At 39.0% G+C, this 27,427-nt stretch overlaps 1 protein-coding gene across 4 annotated transcripts in view; it reads right to left on the reverse strand.

The window, feature by feature from the left end:
• Positions 1 to 27,427, reverse strand: part of EPB41L4B (erythrocyte membrane protein band 4.1 like 4B) — a 169,814-nt gene that overhangs the window by 17,790 nt on the left and 124,597 nt on the right. For all 4 annotated transcript variants that reach the window (XM_032119108.1, XM_032119119.1, XM_032119097.1 and 1 more), the window contains exons 20-22: positions 15,238 to 15,342; positions 12,241 to 12,379; positions 11,727 to 11,804 (exon numbers count right to left, since the gene is read on the reverse strand). In XM_032119108.1, the coding sequence (XP_031974999.1) occupies positions 11,727 to 11,804; positions 12,241 to 12,379; positions 15,238 to 15,342 (322 nt within the window). The remainder of the gene's footprint in view (positions 1 to 11,726; positions 11,805 to 12,240; positions 12,380 to 15,237; positions 15,343 to 27,427) is intronic.

Below are 27,427 nucleotides of genomic sequence, written 5' to 3' on the forward strand. Positions count from 1 at the left end.
ACTTTGCACTAATTTTCTGCCCCATTTTTCTGAGCTATTGAGCTCTGGCAAAATCCCCAGGAGTTTATACAGTTCATTATTATAAAGGAAAAGAATAGCACAGGTAGAATAAAGTCAGTGGAGCTGCAGAAAAAGCGTTAAAATTACAAACTGGTGCACTATTTATAGATCCATACAGAAGGACGCTTGAGTATATTTTCAACTTCAGCATGTGACCAGCCCCAGGGACTACTGCAGCCTTAATCTATGCACGTGCCTACAAATTTTGGCGACCTCTCATGAATTTTGATCTCAAGTACACATAAGAGTGCTGACTGCTGTGCTGTGCTGCAGTTGTCTCACTACTCTAAAAGTCTACTCTGAACTAAGCTTCTATAAGACAATAATAATTTCCCATCATAATATGTCACCTTTTCCAACATGCATTAAGAAAGCAGAGCATTGCTTCTTTAAAGGTAGTGGATACAAAACTATTTGATCCTATCAATAAGACCAACTGGAGTAGAAGCTGGAAGTCTATAAGGAACAAGGTTTTGCTCGGTTTAAGATTCGTGCATGAGCAAATTCAATCCCATATCTAGCAAATCTTTTGTGATAAATGTTATAAATAAAAACCTATTTATTCATAATCTCACACCCTTGATAATGAATCACTCATATTGCCAGCCATCAAGCATTAAATAAACACAAAGATTCTGTCTTGACTGCAAGTAAAATCTAGTTGTGTTCAAACGCAAGAGCTCATTAGGCATATATCTTTACAGATTTAAACACCTGAATTGTAATACTTTGGCAATTCAGTGCCATGAAACACATCGGATGCCTCTGAGTCTGTGGGATGTTACCCCAAGAGCCAGTCTCCCAGTCTGAGTCATTGCACTCAGGTATGCCCCTTGGCTAAAGAGATTAGTCCCAGCCAAGGGATAATCCAGATCAATTAGGGCTATCAGCACATAACTCACTTTTGCCCATGCTTAATTACAAAAGAAACAGCTCCTTTGAACCAAGAGCACAAGTACAGAACTCTTCTGCTTGGCCCGGGAATGACAGCAGTTTCAGTGCCAGAAGTCTGTTCTATCATTTGAGCAGAGCTCTGCTTCCCCATAATTTGTTTATTGAGCAAAAGATTCAGAGGATCTGTTATTAAAGACATCTCTGTGAAGGCAGCTGAAGATTATAATATTGCAAGGAACAGGAAAAATAAAAGGGAAATGGGAGACAGGCCAAACAATGACAGTCCTCACCTCGGAGGTCTGCTTGTGGTATCTCTTCAAGGGAAGAGCTACACTGTGAATAAAATGTCCTAGGCAGATCCTGAGCCTCAGTCACCAACTTCCTGCCCATCCCAACAGGAGCTCACAGGCAAGTCAAACTGGAAGCTGGAGATTAGCTGTGAGGCATGTTTCCAACACCACTGCCTCAAAGATCCCTTCCCAGCACCATGTGGTGCTGGAGGAGGCCAAAACACTGTGTCTGGCAACCTCTGCTGATGCTGTGGTCCCTGGGAAGATTATAGTAACTCTTTCAATTCAGAAAAACCCTGAAGTCTTCTAAAATGTAAAAGGAGCCAAAACTGGTCCAGTCACCTTCATAACTGGGGGACAGTGAGGGGGCTTACAGCGTTTACTTTTAAATGTCTTCCCAAGAGCCCTGGGATAGCTGCAGGCTAAGACCCAGGATACTCTCTTTTCTTGGGGGAGGGTAAGAGCAGGGGGTTGTTCTAATTTGTTGTTGGGTTTTGGTTTTTGGTTTGGTTTGGGGGTTTCTTTTCCAATCCTATGCCTGCTGCTTTTTCAGTGTGCTCTCTATGAGCTTGGGAACTAACTGTTCTTGGTGCAGGAATATGCCCAACTTCAGCCACACTACAGATGTGAAGAAAAGCCTTTATCCACACTGCCTCACCACCCCTGCTCTTGGTGAGGAAAAAAGAGAAAGCACAGTTTCTTCAACCCTTTCTCCAAACCAGTAGCAGCAAGACAGGAGAGATCTGGAGGCCAAAATTGCTTTAGAGGCACACACAAACATGCGGTCTCCTGACCACAGATCTTTTGAAGAGAACAAGCTTTGTCTGAAGTCTGGGCAGCTCAGCCACTGATGCAAACACATGGATTCTATCTGGATGTGAGCACTTGAGCTTCATCATTATAAATTTTGACAGTTTGCTCAACTCGGATGCAGCAGGTAATGAGTGCCAAATCATCCACAAATTCAGGTGGTCAGAAGCCCACTGGGCTTGGCACATGACTTCCCATCTCCAGTACTGCCAGCAGGGCTCTCAGCAGAGCATGTGCATATGGCTTGGTGTGCGTGCCAGTTGGCAGGGACAGCTCCTTCATCAAAATCCATCCTGGCAATATCTGGCACTTTGCCGGAAGAGGCCAGGTGACATTCCACAGCACTGGAGCACTTGCAAGATTCTAGTCAACCTTCTGGCAAAGGACCAATAAATGACATTAACTTGCTGAATGAGTTTTAGAGAGATTCACTTTCCTGACCTCACCAGCTGTGCCTCCTAGAGAGTAGGGGCTTTTTGTCTTGATTTGCTGAAAATGAGGAATGCCATACCATAAAGCAAGCCACAAATCCACAATTCTTCCATAGTGATGGTTTTATGGACAAGTATGCAAGAACTGCTTTCTATTAATCAGGCTCCAAATGGTTGTATAGAATAATGACCTCTGTAGAATTTTTCTTCCTCAGCTCAAAACAGTTTAAAATTTTGTTTTTCAAAGGGTGATATAAGGGATAATGAACAGAAGGGAACCCTTCCTACTGAGTTCATAGGTTTGCAATACAGTTACCATGATAGTTAACAAGCTAGAATTAGAGAAGTCCTGTTTTCTTTCTTCCACAATTGAATTACAATTTTCTTCTATGGTATGCAATGCCTGGGACAAGGCACAGAACTGTGGAATTACCATAGCTGTGCTGAGGTTTATGCAAACTTTGATTTTATCAGTTTGACTTACTGGTTATTCTACTATTGCCTTGTACTAGGCTCTGTATAAAGTCATAGCAAAAGATCTGTCTGGATGTAAATCTCACATGTCAATGAATGTGCTTCTGTTTCAGTTTTGCTTGCTAGTAGATAGACTGAAGAAAATTAAATATATATTATGCTTCAGTAGAGAATTTACCCACTGTTGTGAATAACAGAAAAAGCAGAGGGTAGATCAGAAGATAGGCCAGAAGAGAAAATCTCTGGTCACTTAGGTACCACTTGTGGTTCATCAAAAAGGACTGCTACTGCTTAGGAATTCTCACCAGAAAATGACTATTTATTCAAATGGAATATGTTATAAAAGAAATGGTGCTGACTCAATTTTCTCTATACTTAAAAAAAAAATTTTTGAAGGTTTCAATCAGCACTTTGTCAGAGCAGTTTTTAGTGCCTAATTCAGAAATGACATTTTGGTTGGAAATATGAGTTCATTGAAATTAACCAAACATTACTTGAAAATGAACTACTATTTCATTTCAAATTAGCCTGATCTTTCTATCTACCCTTCTTACTACTCTCTGACATTTGGTTCAGGATATTTTCCAAAATACAGGATTTTCAAAGGAAGATGCAGACAACCAGTTTTTACTTTAATCAAAGAAGAAAAAATATTTCATATCAGTTCTGATTATTCAATTGCATGGCAAATAAAAAAGAAAGTTTATTTGATTTTTTTTTGCTGGTTTTACAAGTTGAGTCACCCAGCCAGTCAAAAAACAGTTCAGAAAGCAGATGTTCCCATTTTCTGCTGAAGCTTGGAGACATTCAATTGAAATTCCACAGAACAGCCAAGCTGTTAGCATCACACTTGCTATCACACTGGAAAAATGTGAATTAGCATTACACATATATCAGTTCATTAGATGGTTTGAAAGAAAACAAACACACAATAGTTACTCACTGGAGTCTAAATGCAATTGTCACTAATCACAGTGAGGAAGAGAGATTAGGAACTTCACAGCTGCTGAGACAAAAGGAATAATGTATTTCTCAGGCCAAAAGAAAGGTGATCAACATGCCTTTATCAAAAGTCTTTGTGCCGTAATAGCTTCATCATTATACTTGTCTCATTGAGAGCAAATGTAAAAAGATATACCTGGTTTCAGTCTTTGCACAGAAGCTGAGCATTTTTCTATCACACCAATCACTGTAGAGTGGAAGAGGAGACTCAGCCAGTAAAAAAAGTTGATGCTTTATGCTCTGTGTCTGAAAAGCCCTGTCTATCTATTGTTCACTTTTATTTTTCATAGGCAGACTTTACACCTGCTCTCTCCTGCTCCAAACATGAAACACATTTGCTGGAAAAGTAAAGCAATAATCGGAAATAAAAAAGACACTGACCAAAAGTATGATTGAACATATCAGACCTGATTTACAACAATATACAGGTTATAAAATATTTACTAAAGATTTGCCTTCTGTACTTGCTGTAGGAGGTAGATGTCATCTGGTTTAAAATCTGTTGGCTTGCATTTACTTGATTCCTTTCACTTTCTCTGATGTTGATTTCAAGCAAAAGAGAAAGCTGCAAATGCCATGGAATGATCACTTTTTTTTCAATGAGGAGGCAGGGGAAAGGGATTTCAGGTAGTTTTCTTCTTATTTTTCTTTTTTTTTTTTAAGCTTCAATAATATTCATGACCCTCAAGTTTTCTGGCCTTCCTAAACAGTGCTGAAGTGGTGGCAATCTATATCACTTCAGAGGCATTGAGAAAAGCTCTGGACTAAAAATGATTAGTGCACTAATTGCATAAAAGGAGAAGCCCACAGACAGTCTTGCAGTGCCCTGTCTGTGGTGTTTGGCAGATGCTCTTCATCATCAGGGAGCAGACACCCTGGGACCTTGCCTGTCAGTTGGCCTCAAGTTGCCATTACTGCAGTCAAGCACATCCTATAACCCCTCCCATAAACTGATCAAACTTTAAAGTAATTTCAACAATCTTCAGCCACAGTACTTCCTTTTGGAGTAGTTCTCCAGAAACTGCGCTGCGTGCAAATGTACTTTATCACTCTTACAGTTCTCAGGAGAGCCATCTGTGAAACTACAGGGTTTCATGGATGATTTGACCTAAAGCTAAGTAATTTTGTTTGTAGGGTTAGTGTTCAGCCACAGCCCCACTAAGGAAGCTGGGACAGATTAAACCATCCAGCACCCATTTACAGAAAGATCTTCATGTGCAGCTGTAACAGCACAACTTCAGTCCTCCAGCTTCATAGGCAAGTGTGAAAATGGCCACTGACCCACCCATCATACAGGCACAGCAAACATCCCACCACTGTGCAACAATCTCACAGACTTTAGCTACAGAGCACTTTTCTGATTCTGTCTTTCTGCAGGCACACAGGTGGTAGAAGATCCTCCACTCTACCGGTGTAAATATCTTCTCAAATGAGATCCCATCTGCTCAGGCCTGCTATGGAGTCCAGCCAAAGTCTTAAGTTCCAGGACCAGCTCTGCTTGCATGATCTGGCAGAAACCAGATTTACTGATAGGCATTTGCACATTTTATAACTTCTATGAACGTAAAGCAGTCAACTGGAATGCCAGAGGGTGGTTAGGACAGCAGCTTAAAAAGCACGAGGTGACAAAAAATAATTGTGTGTGGCAGAATTTATCACCTCTCCGGGGAAAAGCTTATGCCCTCTTGATCCAAACTATCTTCTGACATTGCACCTTACTTTCATCTCAAGTTTTATAAAATGTTAGCCAGTGGACCATTGATTATTTAAAAGCACTGAATTAGATGATACACGCCTGAACTTTTTCCATTTAACACATTCCCCTATTTTTGGACGCTTTTCTTGCTCGTATACACATCATATCCAGTTTATCACAGGGTCCCCAGGTGCAAAGTCAGCAATGGATTTCACTTAGTGGATCATTTTATTTTTTGGAGAATTCACTTTCAATTAGTTAAAGAAATAGAGAAGTGTTGAATCATCTGTCATATATCTACAGAGTGCACCAGCTTGTTCTGCTCAGCATACAGATAATGGGGAAAAATATATTGAGCCAATGAATTTAAATAACTTAAAACAGAGGAAAAATAACAAGTAAATGTAGAAGCTTACAGGTCATCTTTTAGCATTCTCCCATTTTGTTTCTTCACTGGCTACTTCTAAAATGGATGACTGGGATCAAATCCCTAAATAGCTAAGTAGCAGTCAAAGAGTTTTAGTGAATTTTAAACTAAGATTCAAGGGGCTGTCTCTGAGGCTGACACTCAGTTATCTTGCATGTTAGTAATTCAACAGACTGCTTATGAAACTGGCATCCACCAATAAAGCCCTGTACTTTGCAGAGCTACATATTAGTCACAAGTCCTATTTATAATGCTTTATGTATTCACCCATTTATCTGGTTGCCCAATGACTGTGATTGTTTTAAAATGCTATAAGTCCCATCCCTAGTTTAATAAATATATTAAACTATATTTATCTATAAAATACATAAATATAGTGCTTTATATAACCTAAATGATGCTCAGGTAACCTGCATTTGCTTGATGCAAGCTGTCTGCTCCCAGGAGCCTTACACAGCATGGGCCCCCAAGCACTTCCTGCAAATCCCCAGCCAAATGTCTCGTCCTCAGTTTGACTGAGCCTTACAGTGCACCCCTTTGCAATGTGTTCTCATCCAGCTGATGCCCTTTTCTTGCAGCAGAAAAGAATGGTGCTTTGCAGTATGAGTAGATTTAGAGTATTCCTTGAGTTCACATGGAACTAGATTTATTGGCTATTGCTCTAAGTTTCTTGTATTGAAGTTGTTTGCTTTAGCAATTGCTATTCTTTGTTTTTTCTTAGTTTAATATGGAGTTAAAGGGCATGAACTCGAAACTGGGAATAAATATGCATTTGATATACTGCTTGCTGCTTTTACTTCTTATTTCTATGTGTAACAGACAAACTGCTTCTTTTTGCAAATTCTTTTGCTCATAATTGGCCATTACAAATACTATTGATTGAGAAGCTGGCTTGGAAAACAGAATTTTTTTAATATTCCCCTTTGAATCCATTGCACGGTTATTGCATGCAATTCATCTTATACTAAGATATCTTTTTGTTGTTGTTGTTGTTGATGATATAAAGATGTAAAAGTAGAAAGCTTCTAATTCTGAACTATATGACCCAATCTTCATGAGTCCTTTTTTTTCTTCAGTATTTAGTTCACCATAAGTAAAGCATTGATAAATTTGTGTCTGACTGAGCTGTTTTAAAGACCTTGGGGGCATGCAGAGATACTTGATCTATACTTTCAGCCAGTCAGATAGTAGATACATGCTAATGTTCTTATCAAATATCAGTCTTGAATTACATTATAGCCACTTTTGTTTAGAATTCAATGCTAAAAGGACTGGTTATGGGGGTATTAGAGTTTGATATGTTTGCTTGTCTTCCACTGAAAAATTGCTTTACACAGAAAGTGAAAAGTTCTTTAAAATGAAGGCAAGAAGTACTGAACTCATTTCCCACTCTGTTATTTGGCTCATTGCAACCTTGCAAAATTGCCACAAAAATTTAGCAACTAAAAATCAAAATAACTCTTCTTTATTAATAGAACAAACATTAAAGGGGAGTGGAATCAAAAGATACTTTACTTATTTTGCCCTATTCACTACCTCTTGCTCACTATCTACTGAGAGTTTGCAAGGATGTTTTATCACCTCCATCAAGATATAAAAATTTCTCCCAGTTTCGACCTGAGCTGAGTCACTTTAGAACTGGTTGCCTTCACTTTATTTCCAAAACAGTAGATGCTAGTGCATCAGGTTCTGTACTCTTTCAGACACAATGAGATCACTTTGAATGAACAGGATTGCATAGTAATGCTATCACTAAAATAGAAATACTTGTTTCCAACTCATCCTAAATAAAACTATTTTGCATTACACTGAAAGCATTTATTTTTTCATTTTTAAACTATCACACTGGTAATTGACACATTTTAAATGTTGTATCTCAAGCTTTAAATAGGCAAGTAATTTTCTACTTTCTGTTTTCGGCCAATAGATGGCAGGTGAAGCTCTAGAAAATTATTCACTTGATACAGCATGAGATAACCTATAGTTTGAAAGTACATAGCCAACTGTAAATTACTGCTCCCTGATACCTCTGTAGATGTGATCATGACATAGTCCTAGCCCATCCACCTTGCATTATAAACCTTAGTCTAAGTTTAGGAATAGCTCCATGTTGTATGTAAACCTCTTCTTTCTTATTTCTTTTGTCCTACTCCATTAGGTCAAACTGAAGTTTGTACACACTGGCTTTCTGTCTCGTTTGAGGAGGTACTGTCAGAGCAGTGTAGCAGCTGTTACATTCATTCAGGGTCTTAAGACTGAGCTTTCTGTAACTAAGCAAGAAAGCTCTGCGTCCATACATATGTCAGAAATCACACCGATTATAAGCTGCAACAGAACAGCTGAAAGCTCAGGCTTTGATTTCCAGTTCCATAAAAGCTAGAAACACGAGGAGGGAGTGCAGGAGGAGAGAGAGGCTGGTGGCAGAAAGAGCCTACTACACTGGCAAAACTTATTCTAATATTTTTCATTAAGGATGCTCCTAATGTGATAATATAATTCTTCATATATGATGCTGCATTTTTGTAAATCCATTTGCTTTTTCTGAAACACAAAAGCAGGAGGGATTGAATCTTGTTACATACAAGCTATAAGCATACGGTGCTAAAAGTCACAATAGAGTGCTAAAAAAAGATAAAGCTTTTCTTCTGCTCATGTTATAATGATTTTAAGGACAACAAGTAATATGTTGTAGTCAATTAATTGTAGGATCTAACTGAAAAATGACTAGAAGTGTGCATAAACCACAGGGTTTGAGGACTGCAGAGCACAAAAGGATACCTTTCCCTCTAGGCAATCTGCATTAGTAAATGTACATTATTTCTCTTGCAAAATGATTTCCTGAAATCAGTCTGCCTCATAATTGCCCTGCTGTTACTGGCAGCCTAAGTATTGATGACTAAGTGACCATTAGAGCTCAGCTGGTTCTTGTATATATCACAATATCTCCTCCAGCCTGACCGAGTAGACAAATTTGATTGCTCTCATCCCTGCATGGCAGCCTTGATGATTTCTATTAATCCACTCCATTCAGTAATCCTTACACTTTTATAAGTTAATTTGGTTTTCTGAGCTCCACTTCTAAGCGTAATTCTCAGCATGTATTCCACTGTATTTGGTATCTTCCACTGTTTTGCTGGCAACAGCAGCAAAACATGGATAAAACCCAAGGTCATCCGGAAGCATCAATGGTTAGACACTGAACAACGAAGATCATGCAGCTCAGTCAGTGACTATTAATCACTGTCTACCAGTCATGTTACAGAAAAGAAGGGAGGATATCTAAAGCTGCCTCAAATTAACAGCTCTCCAGTGAACTGGGGAAGTTTAGCAGCATATATCATGACCAAAATAAATTACAAAACCTAATTTTGGATGACCAATTTAGGTCCCTAAGTCTTTCTAGTCCAAACATCAAAGACAAGAGAATAACCCTCTTCAGAAAACCCTTGACTACACAGTAACCTGAATTTCCATCTCTATCACCTCAGGCAAATACCCCAAATAAGACAACATGAATGACAACTTCAGATACTGTACCTGTCACTGAATGTGAAACAAATGGGTGCAATTAATAAACAAATTCCCAAGGGCCAGGTCACAGCATGCAAAACCAGCACATGACCACAGACTTGACAGTAACACAATGCTAAGCTGCACATGACTTTGACCCTCAAATAACAGACAGCACATTCTATCACAACAGAACTATTAAATAATCAGACTGTCTCAAAGCTACTCATTTGTCCTTAGCTTGCCTTTGCTTGGAGCCTCTCTCCCTGAAGAGTAAACTTTTCATTCAAACCTCAACTGAGAGCAGCCTGTAGTCAGTGAAACTGCAGAGAAAGGTCTGTAAACAATACCTGCTCTGTAGAGAACAAGCTGACCTTTTTAGATGTTAAACAAAACAAAATGGGTTGATTGATGCTGGGCAGTTTCTGCCCTCCAAAATATTAAAACCAAGAAAGTCAGTGGAAGGTTAGTTTATGAACATACAGTGTGATAAATTATGTCAGTGGGTGGTGGGGTAGGGGAAGGGGAAAGCATGATTTGGTAAAATACTTAGGGCAAAAAGCCTGTATCTTCAGCTGGAAAAGGAAAAAGTGTGTAATGCTGTAACTTCTGTTAAATGGAAAAAAGAAAAACCGAACCAAACCTGTGCTATCTAGAGCAGTCAGTTGCTGAAGTCTCCATGACTCATTTTTTTAAATTCTGATTAACACAGTAAGATATGGTATGTCTTTTAGAATAAGAAATCTATTTGTAAACTCCAACAGATAACTACAATTTAGCCACAAATGTATTACTAATATAGAGAAGGATAATCTAACCTAGACAGAATCATGGAATCACTTATATTGGAAAAAGCCCTTCAGATCACCAAGCCCAACCCTAACCCAGCACTGCCAAGTCCCCCCTTAAACCATGTCCCTCAGTGCAACATCCACAAGCCTTTTAAATACCTCCAGGGCCGTCGACTCAACCACTTCCCCGGGCAGCCTGTGCCAATGCTTTACAACCCTTTCAGTGAACAAATCATTATTAATGTGCAATTTAAGGAGTAATTTGAGGTCGTTTCTTCTTGTCCTTGTCACTTCTGACTTGGAAAGAGACCGATACCTACCTCGCTACAACTTCCTTTCCGGTAGTTTTGGTTTCAGTCTGCCTGTGTCTTGTCAAGCCCCACAGCTCTCATCCAGTGGTAACAGGACACAGGCAGTTACTTACAACAACTACAACACTGTCTCTGAAGCAAAAGGCACAACCCCACAGCACCTTTCCCATACGGTAAACTAGGACCTAACCATGTAGTGAAAGCAAGGCCCAGGACAGAATTACCTTACTACAAAAACATTTATGCCTGAAGTGTAGGGCTGTCCTTGCCAAGTTTTTATATGTTTTATCTGTGGTTTCTAGAAGACAGCAAAAATGCCTTTGGACAGCAGAGGAGCTATCTGGCATTAGAGTTATTTGCAATGCAGGATGACTTGGAGGTTGTTAAGGATCGTATTATAATTATGGAAGAAATCTGCTGAGAATCTGAGATGGAAACATTGAGATCACTGAAGTCAAGAGGCTTTTTGACTTCAGTGGGACTGGCATCTCTCCCTGGCTTTTAAGCAAAAGTAGAAATTGTCTACGTCCAAAAAAAGAAGTTAATAATCAACACATTATAGACAATTCTGTCTGAAGTGAGGAAGAGCACCTTGCTAAAGAAACACGGAAGTGCAGATACACATCTTTGGATTGGCTATTAGGTCAGGTCTGAACAAAATTATGGGGAAAAGAAATGACTTTTCAGACAACTCCCGAAAGCAAACCTATAATCACATTAGGAATCTGTGTTAAAGGGACAAAGAAACTTGTGAAACCAGTGCAGCAATGTGTAAAAATAGGAGGGAGAAATAAGAATTTATCCAATAATAAACACATTCAGAAGATCAGCCATAACACTTGTTGATGTGCGCTGATTTTCAGAGGTTCTGAGCTGAGTTTGAGGGAGGCTCAGGATCACTGAATATCAAGGAAACTTACTTTATTTCTGTGCACTATCTAACACACTGCATAGTATCCCTTATGTTTTAGCTGCAGACAAATTATTGAAAACTTTTACAATTTCCTGGTTACAAACTTAAACTATTTACCATTGGTGTGGCCTCTGTGAAATCCATCAGGAGGTCACCTGGCTCCAAAGCAAATGTGCTTCCAGCATCTGTGGAACTCTAAAGGCAAAAAAGAAACCCAGCATTGGAAAAAAGGGCCATTTAATTTCTGCACTTTTGTTGGTTATTTTTGTTGGTGTTTTTTAACTTCTTAAAGCACAGATTGCCAAATGGATTTAAAATTTCACACCGTGGTTTTTTAGGTATGGCTACCTAAAGATAGACAACAAAATTATGCACCTTTAAAATCAAGATGATTAATCCTGATCCACTTCCCCCTAATGCTGATGAAAAACTTACGGATTTTAGTTGGGTCTTGGAGCAGGCTCTAAATACTTCCTTACACAACAAATTCAACATATCACTACAACTCTGCATTAAAAACTACTCTTAAATGTAGAATTACTCCATCTAGGGAAACCTGTTACTCACAGCTCCCTCCTACCCTTCCTGAATCATCTCCCAAGTGACATAAGTTCCTCTCTTTGTGTGTTACCTTGCCACCGGGCGAAACCTGTGTTTGTCCTTCCGATGTTTGTGGCGTACACGTTTTCTGCGACACAGGAGATGCTGAAGACACTGGTGTTGATGCTGCTGCTGCTGCTGCCAGTGCTGGAGGAAGGTCATCTTCATCACTGCCGTTGATAAAAAGAGACAGATTTTCTCATTAGAAAATGCCACTGGGCTTTTGACTGCACTTGTGTCAGAGGAGGCACTGGTAACCTGTATGTCTGATGTAGAGCTTTGAAGTGAAGCTCCATTTACTCATCCTTCTGTAATGCAGCTACCTTTTCAAGTAAATTAGATTTTTTTTAAGCTTTAAAAATTCCTTTAAAATGGATTGCCTAGGTGCCTCTCAGATTCAAATGGCAATCTTATGGTTATTAGTTGCAAGTAGCATTTCTATGGATTATGTATATATGCATAAATGAACTGACTATATATTACTCCACTTTAATGTTTATTCTTTTCTATGGAGGCTGGCAGCATTGATAAGAACAGATATGGTCACATCCATCCATGGATCTGACTGCTTTAATGGCTTCAGACAACAGCAGATTTGATGCCCATTATGGAGTTAGTCTGTGCTGCTATTTTCAAACCGTTTTCAAGGAATTTGATTGACTCCAAAAAGGATGTCTTTAGAAACATTCTTGTGAGGGTATCTTTTTCCTGTCCCATTTATTCCATTTACAGAGAAAACATTTTATATGAGATGAGGTTGCATGCTTCCCCTGGGCTTTAGGCCATCAAGCTGAACCCTTTCCGTCTCACCTGCAGTCACTACTAAATGAAAGCCAGTAAAGAATGTTATACCTTCCTTTACTTTTGTAGAACCCCATTGACTACATATCACTGGGATCAGTCAGCCCTGAGTCCGGATGTTTCCAGCTGTTAATTGCAATTGGATGGAGGTAAACAGAGTCATAATTTGGCCTACGGAAGCCTTATTACTGGGAATGATGTGTGAAAAGGAAAGACTACAGATTGACAGTTTAATGCACAGTGAAAAATAATGAGAAAAATTACTTCTGCTCATAAAACAGCACCAATTTTTACTACCAATTAGGTACTCACAGTGCACAGAAGCCTGCCATGCCAGCTTGACAGATACTTCCAGAACAGAACTGTACTTGATTTAGTGCCACTTGAAGGCAGCATGCCTGGGCAACACAAAAATCTTCAAAACTACATGACATACAGGTTACACAACCTTATGGTAGGTTGCCTAGTAATGTTTTTTAATTATGATATAAAGATTTGGTGATTAATATTTTCTTTTTCAAACTTCATTTTTTATTTCTTCTGGGTAAGGATAGAATCCAGCACCACAGCATGCACAGTACACAGGTTTTATGCTGGAAAGAAAATGTGAAATCTTTTGGACCTGTTGAATAGACATTTTATTAATGTAACTAGCCCAGATCTGGGCTGTTGACCTAGTTAATCTCTCTTTCAGAAACATGTAGCTGACAATTTCCCAGTCCTTGATCCCCACTCTCAGCAGGAATACACTGGCACCCTCCCCATCCTTGCTGGGTAAAGCTGCTCTGGTGTATACAAGGAAGTGGAAAAATAAGGGTTTGGGTCAATTTATCAACCATCAAGCGATCAGCACACTAGCTGTAAGACTGAGAATTGGCCTTCACTGTTTTACTTCCACAATAATCCTTCACTATTTCTTCACATTTCCCATATTTGCATTCCAGATACAAGATAATTTAAATTGAATAGAATTTGGGTTTACAAAACAACAAAAAAAATTGCAGCCTGAATTTTTAACTAGGTAGTCTTTGGCCCTACACATGGCCCCAGCATAGGTGACACCTATGGTTAGATGTGTTTGTCTGCTGTTCCTCACACCTAATACTGGACAACTGAAAATCCACATGGGAGCAAGACATGTTCAAAACTGTTCATCAAAACTTCATCAATCAAAAAGTGATCGTGTGTTTCCACATGCCAGTCTTGGCCTCTTGAACAAATACTAATTTGGTTAATAGCTCATTTTCCTCCTAGCTTCAATTTGACTCATTCTTCTATTTCTTCTCGTGAATAACTTTTCAGTTTTGGTAATGCAGATTGTTAAAAAGACAATGTTCTTAACAGTGAAATAGAAAATAACTACATATTGATATTTATTAGAATCCTTTTGAAGAGACAGAAAAGAAAGTTGATATATATTTACTGACGTTAGAATGTTGAACTCCTGGAGGGGCTAAAAGTTGCCATTCCACACAGAAAGCATACATATTTTTCTTCATTATGGATTTGGTATTCTTCTACTAGTAAGTTTATGCTGGCATTATCCCTTTTCCCCCAAGTTTCTGGTGGCCTAGTCTGTCTTTTCAAGGGAGGATAAATCAACACGGACTTTCACTTCTGCTCAGTACCTCAGATCTCTAGAGACTTTCAAGTGGAATGAATTATGTGTAAATGGGATGCCAAAGCCCTGTAGACACAGATCACTCTTGCCTGGACTAAGAGAATTAGCTTTTCTGGCTGTAGCTGTAGCCAGCTCAGCAATTCCTTCATGTGACAAATCACAGAGAGGGCGGGTGTGCTTTCTGAGAGGGAATGGCTCACTGCACAGCTTGATGCCCCAACAACTAAAGACTGTTTTCCTCATTTTGCAAATGGGATTGTAATGAAGCCGACAGAGGCAGCTTGCTCCAGCTCACACCAGGTCTTTGACATTTCACGTGGTAAAGAGGTTTTTAATTCCTAACCCATAAGCTCGGGAAAAGGTGGATGGCCTGCAATTGGTGGCCTGCAATTCAAAGGGTTAGCAACTGTGCAGGAAAGGCAAATTCATTTTGTATTAAAAGCTTGAAGATTCTCAGTGATGAAAGGAATGGTATCAGTATAAGATCATTATCATGTAATTGCACTCATGCCTTTCAGAAGGCATAGCTAGAGCAATAATTAGCATCCCCTTTCATTTTCAGCTGTAGTAGGCAAAACCACAAAGATAGTGCTGTATGTTACTCACAAACTGTACTGCCTCGTTAACTTCCTCACACGAGGAGCTTTAACCTCCTGCTTTTCTGTAGGGACAGTTGTTGGTGTAGTTTCAGGTCTCACTGGAGCTGGACTTCTAAAAATATCAAGAAAAACATACGTCATACGGGCTCTATTTAAACTACTTCAGGCATATCAACAAAGTTCTAACTCATCAACACTTATTTATCTTGCAAAGTGGCAAGTGCCCATTGAAGTTCATCTTTTTGTTCCATTTATAGTTCACAGGCCAGTGTGTGTGTACAGAAAAGGATGTGTGAACTCACCCTCCTGTGCTGGGCATACCATTTATAGAAGCAGCCACTGGTTACAAACACAGAGCCTATGCGAAAGACCATGTGGAAATGTCACTGCTTCCAAAATACCACATTTTAATAACAGACCAGCATTTCAGTCACGTCAGAAATATTTTTACAAAACATATGTTTAACCAAAACTATTTCATGAATTGTGAAACCGGTTCTGCTTAAGATAGTTTTTACCTGAAATTAAACATTATCCTTCCGCATTTGAAAGAGCAGCTCAAGGGAAATGAACTAATGGATTTGATCCAAGAAAAATGATCAAATCTTTTCCTACTTGCTAGAAAAAATCAAAATACAGATATGTTTCAGATGCTCATTAATGCGAAATGCAGAGCTCCAGCAGAGGACAGATATGGCAGTGAGGAGGTCCACATGAAAGAATCTTCTCCTTAACCATTTATCAGTAGAATTAACTCAGGCCTCAATACAGGAATTGTAAATACTAAATACAGGATCCTCGTGACCTTGGGAGGAAACAATTTCAACCAAGAGCTCGAGGGGCATGAAGACACATGAAACATCTTAAATACTGCTTTTATTTGAAGCAACAGGTTATGATTAAATACACTATATGTGTACTATAAACATAATAAATATGCCAAACATTAAAAGAGTAATTGGAAAGTCTTGATTAACAATTTGTGAAATGGTATTCTGCCATCTAATCTGAAGTCAGATTCTAAACTAGCAGCTTGAGCATCCCTACTCCTTGCTGGTGGGATTGCTCATGCACTGAGATACATGCCACAAATGGCAAAAGTTTTTCAAGTCTACTTGCGTCGTACTAGCTTTCTAAAGCCTTAATAAGACACGCATGTTTAATCTTCACAATTGCAGATCCCTCTGATGCCCCTGTGTGTTTTAGGCTTCATTAACTCACTTTGATAACTTTGAACCTGCTGTCCAGCTACAACAGAATCCACTGAGATGGCACAGCCTTCAGGTTATATATTCAGTTTTCCTAAATGTTTTTAGTCTTTGGAGAGGTCACAGAGCATAAGATGGAACAATGGAAAGTATTAAAGTACAAAGGACATAAATAAATCATAAACCCAACTACTAATACCACTTCTCATAAAACAACTTTTGTCAATTATTTTCCTGCTGTTTGTCCCCATTAATTTCACTAAGTTAGTAAAGATTTCAAGAAGTTAGTAAAGATAGCAGTAAGATTCATATCTTTCCTTTTCCCCAGTTCAGACTTCAAGGTCAGTCATTTATATCACAGATTTCTCAATGACATTAATGCAGAACAATCCAGCCAGATATGAAGACCTTTTGCTGAGTTTCTTAGGCTATTAGGCTGGCAAATAAGGGGAAGATAAGCAAAGAAAAAGCAAAAGCCCAAATCATCTGGTTTAGTCTTGAATTCAGTCGATCTGACCTGGACATCTATGAATCAGCACCATTATGGAAACTCCCGAGGTCATTTTCATCAAGTAAGACTTCAGATTGGAAGACAACTGTAGCTCTTCTTTTGCTGAAGCAAAGGTAGCTTTTGACTACTGAAAAAAATTACTAGTTCAATTTACCCAAACTGATTTCCAACTGAAGTCTGACATAAGCAGGATAAATATGTTAAGACACATTAAACAACTGATAGTCAGATTCTGAAGGGGTGTGAATGAATGTAATTATTATGTCATTATTTTCAGTCCAAGTATATTAGCTGACATTCTTGCTCTGTATGAGTGGTCCTCACAACTTTCCAATAATTTTGTAAGAGGGTACCTTACAAATTTTAAACCTTTTCATCAACACAGTGAGAGCAGAAACAAAAATAGTGGTATAAACTGCTTGAGTTGAATAATATTTCCTCAAAGTGATAGCAAGAGATGCACTAATGCTGTGAAGGGGTTCAAGAAACAGCAGAGTGTAGAACAGGAAAGCTGGTAACAAATCTATTTCCAGTTCATGGGTACTTCAAATTTCTTAAGACAACATTATAATCTGTGATGAAAGTAAGTCAGATACTTTCACACAAAGGAAGATCTTATAATTTCAGCTCTTTTACTATGCTTCATTTCACAAAGCCCATATATCACCTTTGGAATATCATGGTTTGTAATTTAAAGAAAAAAAAAGGGGACGATTTGGGGCTTTTGAAGCAGTTATTTCAATTGCCATGATCAAATTTTTGTTTGAAAAAATGTAGCGCAATTTTGTAACTAAAGCAGTTTACAATGACTTCAAAGCAAATTATGAAACTCACTTATACATATGAAAAATTTTAAAATTCTAAGTCTGACTTAGTGCTGAAAGAAATGTTTAATAAGAAAAATTTCACTCAACTGTAAATAAAATATTTGAGATACAAACAACACTTACTCTCTAAACCAATAAAAAGGTGAAAAACATTATTTTCCTTTGAATGCTGCAGATTTTCAAGGGGAAAAAAAAGTCAATTAAACATTAGACACACCTACTCCATTTTGGTCATTGTAATTGCTCAGATGAACTTTACTTCTGTTTTGTATCACACCAGTAAAGTATTCCACTCACTTATGTTGCAAAATAAATACCATTTTAAAAACAAAATCTTCTTTCCCATTATGATAAAATTTTCCATAATTTTTGTTAGAGGCTGGAGGCAGTGACTATCTTTCCTCTGATACTTATCAGGCCTCTGGGGGAGACACAAGCACCATTTAGTGCACATTTTGAGAAGCTGTGGGTTAGGTAGGATGTAAATTTAAGTTACCTCTGAATGAAAAGGATCCGTGGCAATGCCTCTACCCAAAGAGACCATTAGCACAAAATGAAATGTTAGACTTGTTCTACCAACTGCAGAGCTGGATTTTTGCCCTCATTAAAACCTTGCTAGGTTACCTCTTTCCACACCAGACTGAAAATTCCATGACAGCTCCTGTTTCATCTCCAAACACTCTTCCTCAGTCTGAACTTGCTCAAAACTGTTGCTACTCTCTTGTCAGCGACTAGATACAAGAAGTGCTCAGCTTGATCAACCACAGAGTCTGATCTGTGTTTTAAAAATGGCAGGCTTTTAATATCACAGGAAGTCTTAAAAAAAATCTCATTGATATTCCAGAAAATGAAGCAGAATAACTTCTGTTATTATCCTTTGATTTCTACAGCCAGAATTCTTATATGGAAAGATATGATTTTTGAAGAGAAGCCCTGTAATTATTGCAATTATTTAAATAAAATGATTATGTGCCGATATCACCATTTTGAGTTTGTAGTCCTATACAAATTACACAGCTATATAAACTGCTGTAGTCCTGTACAAACTGTATACCTTGAGAAAACCTCAAAGTGTTAAAGGATCAGTGGGACTCAGAATTAAAGCGAAAAAGAAAACGTACAGCGTATTACAGTTCCTTTAGAAGGCTCTTTTTCAATGTCATTAATTCATAAGACACCTTTTTCCTGTAACAGTACCCAACCACTACTGCATACAAATGAAGGTAGTGAACCAAGACAGAGTTACTTAATGACCTGGCACCTTACATAAAAATCTGTCGCTTCCTGGTGAGAATGACAATAACAACCACGAATGTCAGCAGGCAGTGGCAGGTCATCAGAAACTGCCTGTGCACTGACAGCCCTGGCACACTCCTGAGCCACAGCCAGCACACTCTCCTGAACTAGCTTCAGCCTGTTTCACAAGCCTGCACAGCAACACAAACATGACCTAGAGAGAGATCCCCCCCAAACCCAAGGAATTTGTTTTGTTCTCAGAGCAGCAGCCAAGAAGGCGACTGAAACCAAAACTGCTCACAAAAAACAAAATTACGCTGTTGATCATTTCAAGTGACCACAGATGTTCACTGGTTTAGCTTGACTCTTCCTTGGGGACAGAATGCATGTGCTCATGCTGAGGGACTCAGGGTGTCCCACCCCACCCTGGCTCAGTTTGCAGGGCTGAGGCTGCACTGCTCCTGCACCACTCCTTTGCGTACAGCAGCTTCCACAGACAGACATGTCTTCCTCGTCCCCTGCTCAGGCGGCTCTGGGTAGACCTCCACACTTGTTTGAAATGTGGCAAGTGGACCATGTGGGAGTAAATGATTGTCCACCTAATAAACTGAATGACATTAAATAAATTCTCTTACCCTGGAGGATCCAGTTCAGGATTTTAAAACCACCAAAGTCTGCTGGGTGAACACAATTCCTGCATTTTTCTTTAACAGGCTTTATCCTCTTTGCTTCTGTTTGTGCCTATTTTGTCATTTGGAACAATCTCTCTCCCTGTGTCCTCCCAGACTGATGCCAAGAGATAGAGGCTAAAAGCCCCATGATTTACGAGGATACAGCCATCTGCATGAACATTGACCTGCTTTCAGGTTCTGACTCATGGAAAAGGAAAAAAAAGCCCCAGAGGCTGATTTTTGCTTCAGAACTCCCTTTGAGTGGGAATATGATAGCGAAAACTTGGGAAGGATAAGCAAAGAAGAAAGGAAAGAAAAGGAAAAATATTTGATAGATGCATTCTCCAGTATACTGAAGACATAGCCTAACAAGCGAAGCAAACACACACAAACACTCCGATCTTTCCTAAGTCTGTGCTCTAAGGATTTCACACTTTTTTTTTTTCCAAAGGTCATCTGAAGTTAAGAAACAATATGTTCTTTTTCACTTTGATAAGGCAGCTTTTCTCAGAAGACAGGTTAGCTCTTCAAAACACTACTTGGACTTTTTAAAGCTACTGCCACTATCAAATTTTCTGAATAAAGATTTTTTTTCTTCTTTTTACTTCCCTTACCCTCCTCCCTATAGATTGAAGATGTGTAACAAAGTTCCTTGCTACAGATTGTGTGCTTACCTTACCACTTGAGTTCTGTTTCTCGTAAAGGAAAAAACTCCTTCCCCGTCCCTTGCCCTTATACTGCAAATGTATGTGCAGTCTAGACAAAAATACGGTGCTCCTGTGGTCCAACAGATAGATATTGATGATACAGAAATTGTTCTTCTCCCACAGCTCGGGCTACTGTAGGAAGTCAACACCTGGTATCTGAGGTCAAACAGAGCTACAAATCCTACCCCTTCTCACATCAACCAGAACAGCCATGGTGAATTTGGTGGTTTCCAAGGAACCTAGGCACAGTTTAGGGGACATGGCACAGTGCCAAAGAAATGTACCTCAGCTGAATCTCATCTGAAAGGTCAGAGTACTGCTCCAGTACTCAGTAGTTCCAAGGTTAAGAATACAATTACAAACAATTCATCAGCACTTGGCTTCAGGCAACGGGTCAAAGGGGTCTTTAATACTCAGAATGAAGTCAAAGAACATACCTAGGTGTCCTATCTGCAATCTTTAATGCAGACTGGCATGGAAAGGCTATTCAAGAGTTCAGCTTGAAGCTATGACTTTGATGCAGAAATTACTGGGTGAGGTTCCTGCAAAAAGCTAGAGCAGTAGATCCATTAACCTGTCCGTGGAGTGAGGCCAGGGTGATGTGTATTTAGATATTTGGTTCATCTTTGGAAACATTGGTTGAAATTTTTCAGTTGGAGAATGATTCTTTATTATTAATTTTTTTTAAGGTAAAGATTGAATAAAAAAAGACGAAAAAGGAGCTTTTAAAAAGCGATTCAAATTTGTTAGGAAGAAGCCAACACAGATAATGATTTTAGTTTACCTAGAATATTTCACAACACATTTAGAAGGAGAAAATTAAATGCAATGTTTCAGACTCTGCCTCACAGAGTTAACTCCATTCTGAGTTTAAGGAAACACAGCCTGCTTGAATTCACTGAAGCTCATGTGAGATAAGACTAAGCACATAATTCTTGATCAGCTTCTATTCTGAACTGCCTGAAAGTTCTTTTGTCTGTATCTAGTTTTCTAGGGAACTGAAGTCTTTGACTTGAGGAAACAAGCTGCCTGTAATCATCCAGGTGACATACCAGGTAGCATGAAAGCTACCCTGACATTCACTGGAAAGCATATGTATAAAAACAGATACTGAGGTGCTAGTTCAAGATCCTAATTGTGTGCAGACTAGGCAAACATTGATACACTTTGTACCTTGCTTATATTTCAAAAGCACCTGCAGAGAGACAGAGTTTTCTGAAAAAAATGGTTCAGGTTCAGACTGCAGCAGGTATGTCAGCAGGATGTTAGCTCAGGTAGCAAAATATGACAATTTAAGTGTTAATATAGTTTGTGCAGGTGAGAACAGAGAGGGAAAAGCACAAGACTGCAGACATTACTTTGAGAGACACTCCTTCCTTGATGATACATGCAAGTTATATTTTAGAAGTATCACTTAGGTCAGAAAGGGTGTCAGACATTTTCCCATACGTAGAAAGGCAGCCAGACTCAAAGCCCAGTGTACCTCAGAGGCACAAGCCACAGCAGGTTAAACACATTCTGACAATCTGTACAAGCAAAGCTTACTCTGCATTGGGCATTCAGAAGAGCGCCTGAGATTACTTCTCCTGATTCATCTGCACCCCGTAAAACTTGATATAATTTAATGTTTTCCACCCTTCTTTTCTGGTGTGCAGCATCATCAAGCGCTAGGAAATAACATTTAATTTTACGTTACGTGTTGAGCAGCTCCTAATGTAATTAGTCTCAATGTAATGGCGTAATTTGGTTTTGGACGGGAAGATTTACAAAGAAAATTAGAATAAATGAATGCACAAAGCACCAGCTGGTGCTTATACCTACTCCCACATAAGAAGAATATTGCTATTTGCAATCCTATGAAAGATGGGATAATTTGGATAACAAGGATCAACAAAGGGTGATGCAGCAGTTGGTCTAAACAGAAAGAAATCCACAGACAAATCCCGAACCATGTTGGATATAAAGCCTGCCAAAGCTGGCAGTAATCTAAAAGCATATTTTAAGAGAAATAAATACTGCAGTGCATAAATGTACCACATGGTGCATGACAGCAAGTGGCAACAGCAACAAGAACAGTAATAACTGACCAGCCAACTTGAAGGCTTCAGCTGAAGAGGGCTCTTAACTGACGACTGAACTTGTGTTTACACTTTTGATCACTATTTTGAGTGAGAGGCTGTGTAATCTCCATCCTCCATTCGGAGGTGTTCAAAATTCAGCTAGACAAATGGCTGACTTGATCTAGTGCTGGTGACAGTCCTGCTTTGAGCCCTCATAAAATGAAGATTAATGTGTAGCAGATGAAGAAGGTGTTAGTGTTTACATGTACCAAACATATCATATCTAAGCTTTCCCCAGCAGCACATGAACATGGAGAAAAGTGTATATTAGCAGCAAATCCTGTTGCTAGATAATTCCTGTCTTACAAATTTTACTTCAGTTGCTTACCCAACTTGTTTAAGTTTGGGCATTTTTACCAACATTTCTACTGTTGGACTTATCCCAAGATTAAAGTTTAGTTTGGCAAACAGGCTATGCCCAAGGACAGCCAGTATTTTGCCTTGTCCAAAGTAGTAGCAATTCCCAACATCCAGACTATTTTGGTGTAATTCTTAATGCTGGAATTCCTTAAGAGTTATACCTGGGCTTTCATCCAGACATGTTTGAAGAAACAAACAAAATAAGAAAAGTGTAGACCTTTCTCTTAAATATAGTCCGAATCTGTATGTGTGAACCTGCAAGCACACGCATACAGGTATCCATGCTATAGGCTTATCCACGTGGTCATAGCCAGAAAGAAAACATACTTCAAAGAGTTTTCAGGAGCATAGCTTTCACATGTATAGGTGCTGGGGAAATTGTACAGATGGTGCTTCTGTCTGGCAAAGCTTTGAATAAGAAAACAAATTCTCTGGATGGTGTTCTGTGGTTAGCCATGTATTCATTGTATTTAATAAATTAGGCACGCTGTCAATTATGCAATAAATTTCTGGAAAGAAAGTTCAAGAGTTTATCTTTCTAGTATCCATCCCTTTACTGAGAAATGGGGGAGGTTATAAAAAGGTGAAAAGGTGACTTTGTGATTCACATTCCCTTGTTATGCTGCAGGAGAGAAACCTCCGTGTCCAAACCAGTAGGTGGGATAGGCCCCTGATCAAGAGGAAAGTGTGACCAGAGGTGATAGGAAAGCTGCTGACAACATTTTTCATTTTTCTGTTTTGCACAACACTATACTTCCTTCATTATACAAATGTTTCTGGCAGACAGCTGGAACCCTGAGAGATCAGGCTAAAAGAATCAAATACAAAAAATCCTAGTTGGTGGAGGCAGGGGATGAGAGCCTTACAAAATCTATACTTAAGAACATTCAGTAATCTCAAACCTGAATTAAATTAGATATCTAATCAGCAAATTCTCCCTCAACACTTCCATCTGGACACAGAAACAGATACCTGGGTGTAAGGAATTCTCTAACAGATAGGAAAACACCTCTGCTGCTTCCTTATCATCCCTTCTGGATCATTTGCCACCATGACAGGTTCTTCTTTTACAACACTAAAGAAAGAACTGATCTGTTAGAAAGGCTTTTCTAGCTCTATTGTAAGATGAATTTGTCTTGTTGTTCTTTAAAAGGACTGACATGATCACCATGATCACCCCTTCCCTTGCACACTTGGGCTCTACATCCCAAAAGAAGTACCATTAATCCTTGCAAATGACTGCCATTACGAACTCCAAACTGAACCAGTGTTGACACAAACACATTTTTACTACATGCCTTAACAAAGCATGCCTCACCATGTGAAGTGGTAACTGCAAACTAACAGTATCTCTTCTTCATTCAACACAGACAGTATAAAAAGAAAAAAAAAAAAAAAAAACAGTGAATACATAAATAGCACTTCTTTTTCCAGGTATTTCTTCTTGCAAAACACAATGTTCTGTTCTGCCTTGTCCAAAATGCATACAGCCCAGCTATATAGTTACTAGCGCATAGTTATATAATACATATTACTTTGGTGTTGAAGAATATGTGCGTGTTTTCAAATCTGTTACAACAGAGCTGTAATAAAGAAACGTCTGACTCTTCTTCGTAGGATTCCTGTGTTTTATCAAGGTAACTTGTGGCTCCCCTATTTAACCTGCTAGAGAAATTCCTCTCCTGTTAGCTGCTCTCAGTTGACTTTGTTCAGCTGAGAGCTCTGTCACGTGCAGCCTGGATGGGTCCAACTTCCCTGTAGCCCCTGTCCAGATCTGCTGCTCTGTTACGGGTTATCAGCAAAGCAGCAGGGTCAGCAAGGGAACGTACGAATATGTCCCAATTCTTAGTGCACTCTATCAGTCTTAACTGAGGATTAAAGAGGATGTAAGCTAGAGCACTGCAGCACATACTGTGTTACTGAGTCACCACCAGCTTTTTCCTCATTTAATGTTGGAACTAGCACTTGAAACAGTCTGGGAGAAAAAAAAATCCTATCCCGAGGAGGAAAACTTATAGAAGCATGCAGCATTGCTCTCCAAAATCAGGGATTGAGAGAGGACTGTAGTCTGCTGTGATCCCACATCCTCCTGCACCTTAATCTGTTGTGTACAGGTTAGCTATTATCAGGAAGATCAGGAGACAACTTTGCACTTCCAGCCTGTGCACCGAATGACAGCAAATTTAGCAAGGTTTCCACTCCTGAAAGCTGACAAAATAGTGTTAATTAAGCTTCAGCTCTGATTTTCCCCTCCAATATTTAAAATTACTTACATAAAGAAGTGTTTGGAGTTTGCCAGAAGACATGGAGAACAGGTGGATAAACTGCCTTTAAAACAAGACAACTAAACTGACAACTTTGCATAAGCACAGCAGTATCCTGAGGCCATGCCCAAGAAAATGACTGGAGACTTATTTGTAGCAAAAGTGGCTATACCACACAAAAATATGAGTAATTACTAGTTGAACCAGAGCTAATTCTACAAAGAGCTGTAGCAATTGTTAGCCAAATTGAGTCTGTCGTGGCAGATGCTAAAATAATTGCTGAGGGAGATTACAGGCTATATCCAAGCAGTTAATTCATTAGAAGTGTAATATTCAGAATGGCAATGGAAGAGCAGACAAAATGGTAGCAAAGAGAGCAGAGTTTTTTAATCAAAGAAGTGCTACTACCCTCCTCTGTCATCCTCTAGTTCCTTATTAGTATGAACAATTCATGCTTCAGTTACTGCTCAAAACTGCATATGTTTGCTTACTAGCCGGCCTGAACAAATGTCCCTGTGTCTTGGGTTTGGAAAAAACAGAGCATTTTTTAAAGTTTTGTACAGTCATCAGTGTGAAAAATACACAAAGTCATTGTCCCAGCTATAAGTCCCTCGCATGACAAGAGTGGAGTATTGTTAAAAAGCTGTGACAGCTACTGGTTTCAACTGGCAAGATATTTCAGCAAACTAACAGTCATCAAAGATTCATAGACATGTTGTTTACAGAAATGTCTGCATGGGCACTTTCAGGAAAAAAATATATTCCATGTGGAGGGGCTTTTTACAAGGGATAGCTTTGTCTGTCTCTGCTGAAGAGAAGAGAAAAGAGAAGAGAAGAGAAAAGAGAAGAGAAGAGAAGAGAAGAGAAGAGAAGAGAAGAGAAGAGAAGAGAAGAGAAGAGAAGAGAAGAGAAAAGAGAAAAACTCCCAGATAATTTGTCTCCCGGTATGAACTAACCCTTGGCTCTACTCAGATGCAATTCCTAGCAGAGCAAGGCTCATTTATGTCCATCAAATTCCACAAGATAGAGGTTATAGAGGATGTTATTGGCAAATAGGTCACATGCTGGCTGGCTGCAAAGGTGCATATATCCCTGCAGAAAGGGTAGCTGCTTGAAGGAGAAAGAGAATGGTTAGACATTGGATTAATTTTGCGTTTTTATCTGAGTTCTGAATGCAGGCTGTTAAAATTGGTCTATGCCTTAAAACTGGCTAAAATTACATCCCAATTCCCCAAGCATTGATTACTTGTATCTGTGCACCTCCAGGACACAGCAATAAAAGAATACCATTTTATTTGGCATAACTGACTGTAGAGGAAATGATGCTTGACATAACACAGTAAAAATAAATATTAGAAAAATATACACCAGAATCCTGCATACCAAGAACTCCAAAGTGACTTTTACAATTTTATAAGCTTGGATGTGTGTGAAAGAAAACAGTGAAATTTGCTTTGCAGCCAGGTTACCAACCTTACTTCATGCTGAATAGTGCTTTACGTCACAAAGCACACCATTCATTTACAGTTCAACAAGATGCAGCAGGAGAAAACCTATTCCAAAATGTGGAGCAAAAAGGCTTTTTGACAGATGTTATGCAGAAGTTCAGCAGAAGTGATTAAGGAAAACAAGTCTGTAGCCACATTCCCAGTCCCATAGGAATATACAAGTTAGGTCCTCCTGAACTGCTTCTGGAAGTGACAGCAAGCCAACAAAGGGTGTTGTGGCAGAGACAGTGTATGAAACCCATTTCTATTTAACAAAGAAATAGGTCACTCTGCCGTGTATGTGATGAATTTTATTAAGAAAGAAAAGAATTTTCTTAAGGAAGTTTTGTGGAAGTCTAAGAAGAGCAATGTCACAGGAGAAAAATGAGCGATTCTAAGTATCAAACAGACTTTACAACCTCTTGGACAAACAAATGAGAAAACCATGGCCTATCAGGTGAGAAATTTCAGCTCTGCAGGGTATCCTGAGATGAGAGACATGGGAAACTGGGAATCACAGCTGCACTGCAAGCAGTGCAGGCAATAGCTTCATCTCTCATGTCTCCTCCTGCCTCAGCACCACCAACCATCCCCACCATTCTTCTCTAGGTAGCTGCTTTCATTAAGCAAACACAGCAATTCTGCTAGCCCAATCTGATCAGAAAGGAATTTCTGAATGAAGTGGTTTCTGAAGGCTAGTGCAGATTTATCACTTTATGGGAAAGATATACATTTGAAATAAAGGTTGACAAATTTTCACCACTGTAAGTGTTTCTTTTGGAGTTCAGAATGATTTAATTTGTCAA

Source organism: Corvus moneduloides, chromosome 1 (genome assembly GCF_009650955.1).
Source record: "Corvus moneduloides isolate bCorMon1 chromosome 1, bCorMon1.pri, whole genome shotgun sequence".
NCBI classification, from domain to species: domain Eukaryota; kingdom Metazoa; phylum Chordata; class Aves; order Passeriformes; family Corvidae; genus Corvus; species Corvus moneduloides.